Source organism: Glandiceps talaboti, chromosome 10 (assembly GCF_964340395.1).
Source record: "Glandiceps talaboti chromosome 10, keGlaTala1.1, whole genome shotgun sequence".
In the NCBI taxonomy this organism is placed as follows: Eukaryota; Metazoa; Hemichordata; class Enteropneusta; family Spengelidae; genus Glandiceps; species Glandiceps talaboti.
Genome location: NC_135558.1, coordinates 3,691,329 through 3,701,389, shown reverse-complemented (window position 1 = coordinate 3,701,389; position 10,061 = coordinate 3,691,329). Strand labels below are relative to the sequence as shown.

Below are 10,061 nucleotides of genomic sequence, written 5' to 3'. Positions count from 1 at the left end.
TGAAACTGCAAACTTGGTACTATCATTACAAATACATGTACAGTGAAAGGAGGTAAAATCTACGCAAGTTTCCCTGTTCTTTTTCCAGTGTTCCCCATCAAAATTATCGTACAATGTATTGGAAGCTATGCCTGTTTTACCATATTCCCCCTTTTCTGTTACTGAGGTTCCCCAACCTTAGCACAAACACTACATGCAATACGTCATTTTGCAGTTACCAACTTTGCAATATTTTTATAGTCATCCAAAGGGCCCCAGATAAGAGAAATTGGGATTGAAATTTGCCTCAATGGTGGCAATGGCATGGCAACACAAAAAGCAGTATGTCTGGATTATCTTCCAAAAACTGTAAATGTTTCATCATTGAAAATAAAAAGTGTTCAACTTGTTCAACTTACCAAGAGTGCCATTAAAACTTTTCATGACTGACTTGGAATGGATCAATGTAGTGCAATGTTCGCTGTCAGTCAAAAATCTACTTCTGAATAGTGCCCCCTGGAGGCCAAACCATACAATCTTTTATAGTAAATTTTGGAGAAGATTCTTTATTGAATGTTTTTAAATGTGTATTGTAAATTAGTCTTTTTGTGTCTGTTTTTTATGTTGTTCGTGCAATTTATTTTGTTTATGAGCTTGCTCTCGAAATAAAACTATTATTATTAAAAATTTATTATTATTTTATGTTTCCACTTACCTGGAGATTGTGTTTTGCCATTTACTGAAGGCGACTTAGATCCACGAATACTTATGTCTCCAGTAATTACAGCTAGTTTGGCTAATAAAGATATATTTTACACAAACAACCAAATATTGTTTATGCTTTGAACACAGACCCACCATTTGGTAACAGTCTTTAATACTCAGCATCAATCATATAAGAGTTATGAAACTTAATTTTAAAAACTCGGCCAAGGTACAAAACTAGTTGAAGATTCAAACCAACAAACATATGAACTATTACCAAGCATACTGTTTGATTTTTTCATTAAAACCAGAGAAGAGGGTATGAGTTGTAAACTTTTCCACAGTATACCGTATTGAATGATTGCAGTCGTAATGTATGAATGATGGGAAGAGTTCAGGTCTGTTAAAGTAAGTTTATTCAGAGTGAAAAGTGGCTGTCACCTATCAAGCTAGAAAATGACAGAACAAGATAGGTTAAATTGGAATGAAATACACTAAAACATGATTTTGTATTGAATACAGTGTATTTATTTAGACCAAATAAAATATATGGTTTATAATACTTTTATAGTCAACATGTGCAATGTGTTCAAAACAATCCTATACATGTCCAAAATGAGATTACTACATCAGCCCTCCAAATTTACCAATGTACTAATATGCTGTCTTAAAACATACACTATATGACCATTTATCATATAAGTAATCATTTCAGTACTCCCGATATAATCACAGGGAGCTCAGGCTCAGTTAGTTTTATTTACAAATACAAATAAACAAACAAATAAATAAACAAGTAAAAACGCAAACAAAAACAAGTTAACAAACAAACAAAATAAACGGACAAATGAGTCATCTGAAGCTATCTTGATATCCAGATGTGACCATTGCGGGGGGGGGGGGGGGTAGTGTTTGTTTGTTCATTGGTTTGTTGTCGTTTACTCATGTATGTATCTACTCATTTGTCAGTTTATTTTGTTTGTTTGTTAACTTGTTTTTGTTTGTGTTTACTTGGGTTTTTTTTGTTTTTTGTATTTGTAAATAAAACTAACTGAGCCTGAGCTCCCTGTGATATAATATCTGGATGTTCCTGATAACATTGCCATCAGGATGATTGTTATTACTATTGAAGACTGAGTTAAAAGCCGTTGATCACACAACCATTAACAAGTATTCCCGATATAATATCTGGATGTCCCTGGTGACATTGCCATCAGGATGATTGTTATTACTATTGCAGACCGAGTTAAAAACCGTTGATCACACAACCATTAACAATTGCCTCCAGACAACTGTACAGAGTCAATGACGTAATCTGAACTGACACGTTTGGCCTCACACATCACCTGTTGATTAGAACGGAGGTATTATAGCTTTAAAAAGTCAACACAAAACTATACAACAAGTCACAATATAAACGCAGATGATAAAAATATGTACGAGTTATACTGGTGGACGAATGATTACAGTGTTCTGCTTTCTGACAAAAGCTGTCTTAAAAGTGTAAAGTTCACGAAAACTGAAATGTAAATTTTAGATGATGAAAACAGTATAATTTATAGTATTCGTTTTTCTCTGCAAAGGGTTTTGAGGTCAATGACCTACATCTGGGGTGGATCTCGTCTCTAGTCTCGATGGTGACAGTTTTCTCATCACAAATCCATCTACCTACGAAAGTGATGGTGTTAGTAATCAACAACAGAACATCTGGGAAGGAAAACAATGTATCTCATAGTTCTGTTTGCAGACGGAGTATGTCGGGAATCTTGTCCTTACAACCTCCTTTGATATGATGTGAGTGTGAGCTTCTCGTATTTTTATACCTCTTTGCATGCCCGTCTTAGGCAGAATCGAGTATTACTCAGTCTGCAAACAGGGGGCTACTATTATAGAAGATTTCGTCTCAGTTTGTAAATGCTATTAAACGATGCATCAAGATCAGTGAGACTGATCACAAGGTTTCATGCTCAGACACAGTAAAGATAACACACAAACATCTTACACAGTGTCTGCTTTGTATTTTGTTACAAATTTTGTGTTTTGTTTTGTTTATTCCCTTGTCAACACTGCAGACATAAACAGAGTGTCCTGTACTTAAATCGTACAGATGTGAAAGTCTTCACTGTACAATAACCGACATTCACAGTGTGTAAATACAAAGACTTACCTGTACATTAGACACATCGGTTAGTTGGTAGTTGGCAGTAAAGTATCCCTTTCTTATTGTCTTCATCTCTTCCGAAGGTAGGGTTTTATGAGTACTATTCACAGAGAAGTAAACTTCCAAACCTACTAGTAATACATCGGATGAATTCTTCTTCAGATAGTTTATACGTAAACATTGTGAACGTTCGCCTATTTTTGGAGTTGTTTCCCTGTAAGTTAGGGGTTGCACCATACCTGTTGGCAAAACATGACATCATTACACTGACGTCATTACACTGACAAATCAAATGATTCAAGTTCAATGTCATCTTATGCGCATGTCTCGACGAGGTGCTTTTGGTTTGTTGACAAGATGAGTCGAGTTTTCAACCCAAGATCTGGCTACCATGACGAAGTTACTTATTTACATGCCATTGAGTTCATCTGGGGGGAAAGTTTTTCATTGCTCATAACTTCTTCTTAGTTTACGTAAGTTTCAGCTCAGACACAAACTTTTCTATGGTGCGTCTTTTATAGTTACTGGCTAGGTTTTTATAGCGCGGGACACCGGATGTTTGTATGCGAGTCAGGTGACATTGTACACGTATACTTGAAAAAGGCACAATTATTATAGATTGATTGCAACTATTTTTCACCAAGTATAATGTAATTTCTAATTCGATTGAAATAAGTGGCATGTTTTATATTGTTATATATCAGTCGATGTGTAAAGCAAACACCACTGCGTTGCTGATGGAGAGACCGAAGTTATTCTTCGTCGTGTAAATCACTCTGTGATACCAGTACATGAATGCTGCAAACTCTTAAGAGGTTTGACAACACCATGTGACCATGTATCTATGACAACACCATGTGACCATGTATCTATGACAACACCATGTATCTATGACAATACCACATGACCATGTAAAACTATCTACCATGATGATTACTTACCTTGTGATACAGGTACAATAGCACATGATCCAGGGCCGTAACTTGATTTGGCTATGTGTGGGACATTTTGTGAAAACCAAGCTTCTAAATTTATACAAAATTTGACAGGATCAGTGATAACAGAGCCTGATTTCTCAAGAAGTTCCACTGTGGATGTAACAAGTCTTGATGAATTTTCGTCTCCACAGTCTCGTGAAACCGCGTCCCGTAGTCTTCGAAATTCTTGTAAATCTTTCTCGAAATCTTCGCCATACTCTTTAATTTTTCTCCATAGCGTTTTGTTAAAACGGTCGTACACTTTGACATCCAGACTGTTCCATTTATATATTTTATCTCGAAGTGATGTTGACATTGGTACTCTGAAGTCATCGTTCCGTACTCTCCTCGCTATGTAAAGGATATCTTCCATCTTCCAACACATCATTTTCTTGAGTAAAATCAATGACTGGTCATAATATTCTGTCACCAAAACAAGATCAATCTCTTTCTCAAGCTGTGTAAAGTACTCTTCCGTAATAGCGTCGTTATCATGGTAACGATGATCTAATCCAAGATGCCATGCTTGTGAGTTTTTCCCCACTCTCCATGAACGCGTACCATATTGCATCCTCGATCGGACGTACTCGGGGTTAGTGAAATAATCGGATATTGTCTTTGAAGGCGAGTTCATCATATATTTTTCTAGGTGAAAGAATTTGAAGACAGACTCAAAATGAGCGGCTGGTTCTCGGACGATTGTCACATACACAGTTTCTATAGCGCTAGGTTTTATGACCAAATGCCCCTTTTCAATCGAAACTGAGTTTGTACGATCCGCTTGAAGGAGATAGCGTCTATTGTTTCTACTTGTACCAGGTGTAGGTAACACTGCGTCTTTGCCATTCTTGCCATCTATATGGTATATACTAAACTGTCCATAGTATTCTTGTGTCTTGTGTAATACCCTTTGCCTCGTCAGCGGATAATCGTTATTTCGACCAAATCGGTCAATAAGAGTGACTAGTGTAGTACTTCCCGTTTTCCTATTAAAGATGTACACAATGTCGTTAAGTCTTGAGTTACAATGAGATGGTACATGTATACTTGATGTGTTTGATGGCAGTGTCAGTACTCCCTGTGACGTTGTCTTTTCAGGTTCATTTTGTGCCCGAACCGTGACGACATTCTGCCACCAATTCGTTGATGGGATCTTTTCAATTGTATCTGGCTGCCCTTCTGTCTGAACAGAAATGAGTTCCTCGCTCCATGGACTAACGTCAGAAAGATTACGTCTGTTCAGAGAATGAAAGGAAGAAAAGAGGAAGAAATAATGATCATTGTTATGCATTGACACAGAGGGCGCTAACCCGTTCCTTGAAATTGTTGATAATTTTTATTCACTACGATATGTCTCGTTACAACTATTAAATAAGCTTATTTTGAGGAGGTTACAATATGGAAGGCCATGTGTTGCAATATCCAATAAAACACATTTTATGAATCAAATTTCATTTATATTCTTAAATGCTATGTATGATGAATAGCCATATAGCGATATCATAAAGTTATTCATATACCTAATGTGGCTAAAAAGCCACCTAGCTGGGTATTGTGTAATCCAGCAATACTGCACCGTACTTCATTGCTGATTGGTGACTATAATCATTTGCAAACCTCCTCTGCCTCGAAGGCGAAGAAACTTATGAGCTCAGCTAACAGCAGTTATGACGTCATTTTCATTCTATGACGTCATTCATGTAAGAACGACAGGCGTGATGTTGCAACAAGAACATTAACGGGGAATTAGTGGCTAAGTCGATTACATATATTATGCAGCAGAAAATGGAATTACAGGAAATTTACCATGATGTGTTAAGTCTACAAGAATAAGGATGGAAAGATTGCCATTTCTTTACTCACGTGTGCAGTGTTGGCAACATGATTGGTCCGTGGTCAATATTTCGCCAACCAATGTATGACATGCATATTATGGATAGAACCAGTAGTGAAATAAACACATGTCGTGACTGAAACAAAACCCAAATAAACAGACACCATTATATATTTCACCTGCCCATGGATTATCACCTATATATAGATTATCACCTATACATAGATTATCACCTATACATAGATTATTACCTGTATATAGATTATCACATGTAGATGGATTATCGCCAATATATATATTATCACCTGTATATAGATTATCACCTGTATATAGATTATCACCTGTATATAGATTATCGCCAGTATATAGATTATCGCCTGTATATGGATTATCACCTGTATATAGATTATCACCTGTATAGCAGAGTGTCGCCTGTATATAGAGTATCGCCTGTATATGGATTATCACCTGTATCTAGATATTCTAATACGTTTACATATCTCAGTTTTACTGGTTAAATATATTCTGAGCGCATGGCAAACGTTGACGATACTTTAGTACGCCTGTCTCCAAATAAACTTACACACTTTGAATAGTTTGTCTTCATAAACATGTTTTTCACTCAACAGTCGAAAATATCACGTATTGTTGTCATAATACAGGAAATAGTATAGTCTGTTGTCATAATAAAAGCGTTTGTCACTCAAATGACTAAAATGTCTATCAAAACTTGAAATGTGTAAAACTCAACTTTATTAAAATAAAAGAAGTGAGAATCAACAACTATATTAAAATAAAAGAAATGAGAATTAGCCATGTATTAGTGGTAGCTGATAGTGTGGCATGAATGTTGTATCTTAGAGACTTCTGGACAGTTCGTCCATAGATATGAAATATTTATAAAATTTAATGGAAACCATGAGAGTAGAGAAAACGTCGCTTGGCGCAATAAAAATCGAACATCGCTAGATTTTCTTGGTGTGAATTGAACTACCGTTATCTTAGCAGATCATGGCCAGATTGTGTAGAGTGTAACAACATATACGTATTTTAGGCATCATGATGTCAATGGATTCAATCATTGTCGTGTCACACGGTATATTATAGTATTAAATATTAATGAGATTTGTGTTGTTTGTGATGATAAAGATTCAGTGTTAGTAAAATGTTGCGAATCACAATTCAATTAACGCCTTGAGTAACGAGACTGACGTAATGTGTGAAGATAACGTAGTGTAAAATCAGAATATAGTCGTCAGGAACTAGACTAGATGTTGCAGAACCAGACGACATCTTGTTTCTTCCTTGTCTGTGTTTCTATTGAACTGATTTCCATTGCATCAACAAACTCGATTCTCAACAGCTGGCAGATTATCATGAAATCGTTCCAATGCGAAGATTGAACATAATTATGGGAAGCCGTTCAGGCCAAAAGTATTTTTTTTATTTTAGCTGCAGTATTTTATATTTTTCGTACTTACAAACTAATTTTAACAGTTTATGTACTTTTATTCCATATGAAGGCCCATTAGGGACATTTCCAGAAGCAAAAAAAAATAATTATCTCGAGATAACGAGATAGTTTCTCGAGATCTCGAAAAACTATCTCGTTATCTCGAGAAACTATATCGAGATCTCGAGATAGTTTCTCGAGATCTCGAGAAACATCTCGAGATCTCGAGAAACTATCTCGTTATCTCGAGAAACATCTCGAGATCTCGAGAAACTATCTCGTTATCTCGAGAAAACTTTCTCGAGATCTCGAGAAACTATCTTGAGATCTCGAGAAATAATTATCTCGAGATAATGAGATAGTTTTCTCGAGATCTCGAAAAACTATCTCGTTATCTCGAGAAACTATATCGAGATCTCGAGAAACTTTCTCGAGATCTCGACAAACATCTCGCGATCTCGAGAAACTATCTCGTTATCTCGAGAAAACTTTCTCGAGATCTCGAGAAACTATCTTGAGATCTCGAGAAACTATTTCGTTATCTCGAGATAGTTTCGATAAATTGAAAAAGACATGGTGACAGTGATGGTGATATTACGAACCCCTGTTCTCTCGTACTTTGCTTCCACATACTGATACTGTTAGCCGGAAGGTGATTCGCATTGCCCCCCCCCCCCCCCCATGGCGAAATTGGAAGTCAAGAATTTATGAAAAATTTGATACCTACATACATATGTACGTACGTACGTACGTACGTACGTACGCAAGCACGTACATACATACATACATACATACATGTACATACATACATACATACATGCATACATGCATACATGCATACATGCATACATACATACATACATACATACATACATACATACATACATACATACGTTACTGATGACAGAATACAACTTTTTAATATTCGCTAAGTTTTCATATTTTGCGAGGTCACCGTGAACTCTCAGCTGTCATGAATTAATACTTAGAACAAATGTTTGCATTTCGCGAATATTATTCTTCTAAGATGACAACATTAAGTAATTAAAAGATCATCAGTATCAAATAATGACTGATTACAGGCAGTTGGAAGAACAATGACGTGATCACATTGTTTAGCTAGTTTTCATATTTGTCAATATTATTTGCATTGAATTAAGGCGACGGCAATACTTCCGTTTTAGTCATTTACGGTGCTGATTATTTGAGTATTGTATATTTTATGTTTATAATGGAATAAATGTAATGAAGTTCGGATTCATTCTTTGGAAGTTGGAGCAGAAGGCAACAGCTAGGCCTAGACTAGGAGCTTAGATCTGCCCCGTGGCCACTTCTAAATGATCCAGGTTAACCATGAACATTGTGTGTAGTTTGAGCTAATTCCCTAAAAGGCCAAGCCGATCCCGTGTACAGAGCGGGGGGAGAGAGAGAGAGAGAGAGAGAGAGAGAGAGAGAGAGAGAGAGAGAGAGAGAGAGAGAGAGAGAGAGAGAGAGAGAGAGAGAGAGAGAGAGAGAGAGAGAGAGAGAGAGAGAGAGGGGGGAGGGAGAGAGGGAGGGAGGGAGGGAGAGGGAGAGAGGGAGGGAGGGAGGGAGGGAGGGAGGGAGGGAGGGAGGGAGAGAGAGAGAGAGAGAGAGAGAAAGAGAGAGAGAGAGAGAGAGAGAGAGAGAGAGAGAGAGAGAGAGAGAGAGAGAGAGAGAGAGAGAGAGAGAGAGAGAGAGAGAGAGAAACATTGAAGGAGGGTTACGTTCACAGTACCTACATCCAATTCTCCATATTTTGTAAGAACCTACGGTCGAGCTTACACTACAGTATTTGGTGACTTTATGTTGTACATTACCGACACTTTCTATGATAATAACTATCCTTTCTAGTATATCGACAGCGGAAAAAATTTGTCGAACTTCTACTGTTCCTGTTTCTGTGGGATGACTGCATATTTTACATGATTTAGTGTAAGACTCAAGACTTTTACACTGAAGGAGATGCAAACGTCCTCTCGCGACAAGTCGACACAGTCGCTTGTAAACTGTTATTCATTTCCTAAATGGTTTTATTCTTGTCTATGACGGTCCTAATACAGAACAATGACGTTATTATAGGGATTGGCGATATTCTTATAAAATCGGTTGTATTTGTGACATCGCTACCGATTTTATAAGTATATCGCCAATCCCTATAATAACGTCTTTGTTCTGTATTAGGACCGTCATAGACAAGAATAAAACCATTTAGGAAAGGAATAACAGTTTACAAGCGACTGTGCCATGATCCCAGATTATCGTCAATCTTGTGATTGTTGATGAGGTAAGTGGAAGATAGCCGATGGTTTACTTTCCCAGCTTCTCGGATCACTATCCTCTGTTTTATTATTTTATCGGTATTGTATATGGCATATCCTGCAAGATTTGGACTATCGTCGTCGTCTTGGGGTTAAAAAGAATGACCTTGTGGAAGACAAGTTCAGGTTGAACCATCGTCATACATCACCGCCCTCTATGGCGAGTGTTATCACCCTTACGTCTCCAACGATTTCATTTTCATCAATTTCCACCAGGTCCTTTTCTGTGAATATTATATTTGGATAGTAAAAATTAAGCTTTGACATGCACATTACATTAAAAAAAACCAAAGTTTTTGCAGAAGTTGGTAAGAGTGAGGCGTCTGTCTTTGTCAACGTTCTTTAAATTCCGTTATAAGTTTCTTAACATGTTCATTGTTGCTAGAGTTTTCTATATTTATCTGGTAGCCGATCGATATATATATATATATATATATATATATATATATATATATATATATATATATATATATATATATATATATATATATATATATATATATATATATATATATATATCAACATGGGTAAATTAATCAGCGGTCATAATAAAGCCATACTTTCAAAAGCTAAGCAAACACAACAAAATACCTGTAACTGCACAAAACCAAAG

At 36.6% G+C, this 10,061-nt stretch overlaps 1 protein-coding gene across 1 annotated transcript; it reads right to left on the bottom strand.

The window, feature by feature from the left end:
• Nucleotides 1–1,823: 1,823 nt before the first annotated feature.
• On the bottom strand, nucleotides 1,824–4,156 carry LOC144440565 (uncharacterized). Its single transcript, XM_078129951.1, has 3 exons — nucleotides 3,787–4,156; nucleotides 2,852–3,084; nucleotides 1,824–2,030 (listed from the first exon to the last, which is right to left on the bottom strand). Exons 1-3 carry the CDS (start codon nucleotides 4,136–4,138, stop codon nucleotides 1,956–1,958), a joined length of 660 nt encoding a protein of 219 aa, XP_077986077.1. The 5' UTR covers nucleotides 4,139–4,156; the 3' UTR covers nucleotides 1,824–1,955.
• Between the last annotated feature and the right edge of the window lie 5,905 nt (nucleotides 4,157–10,061).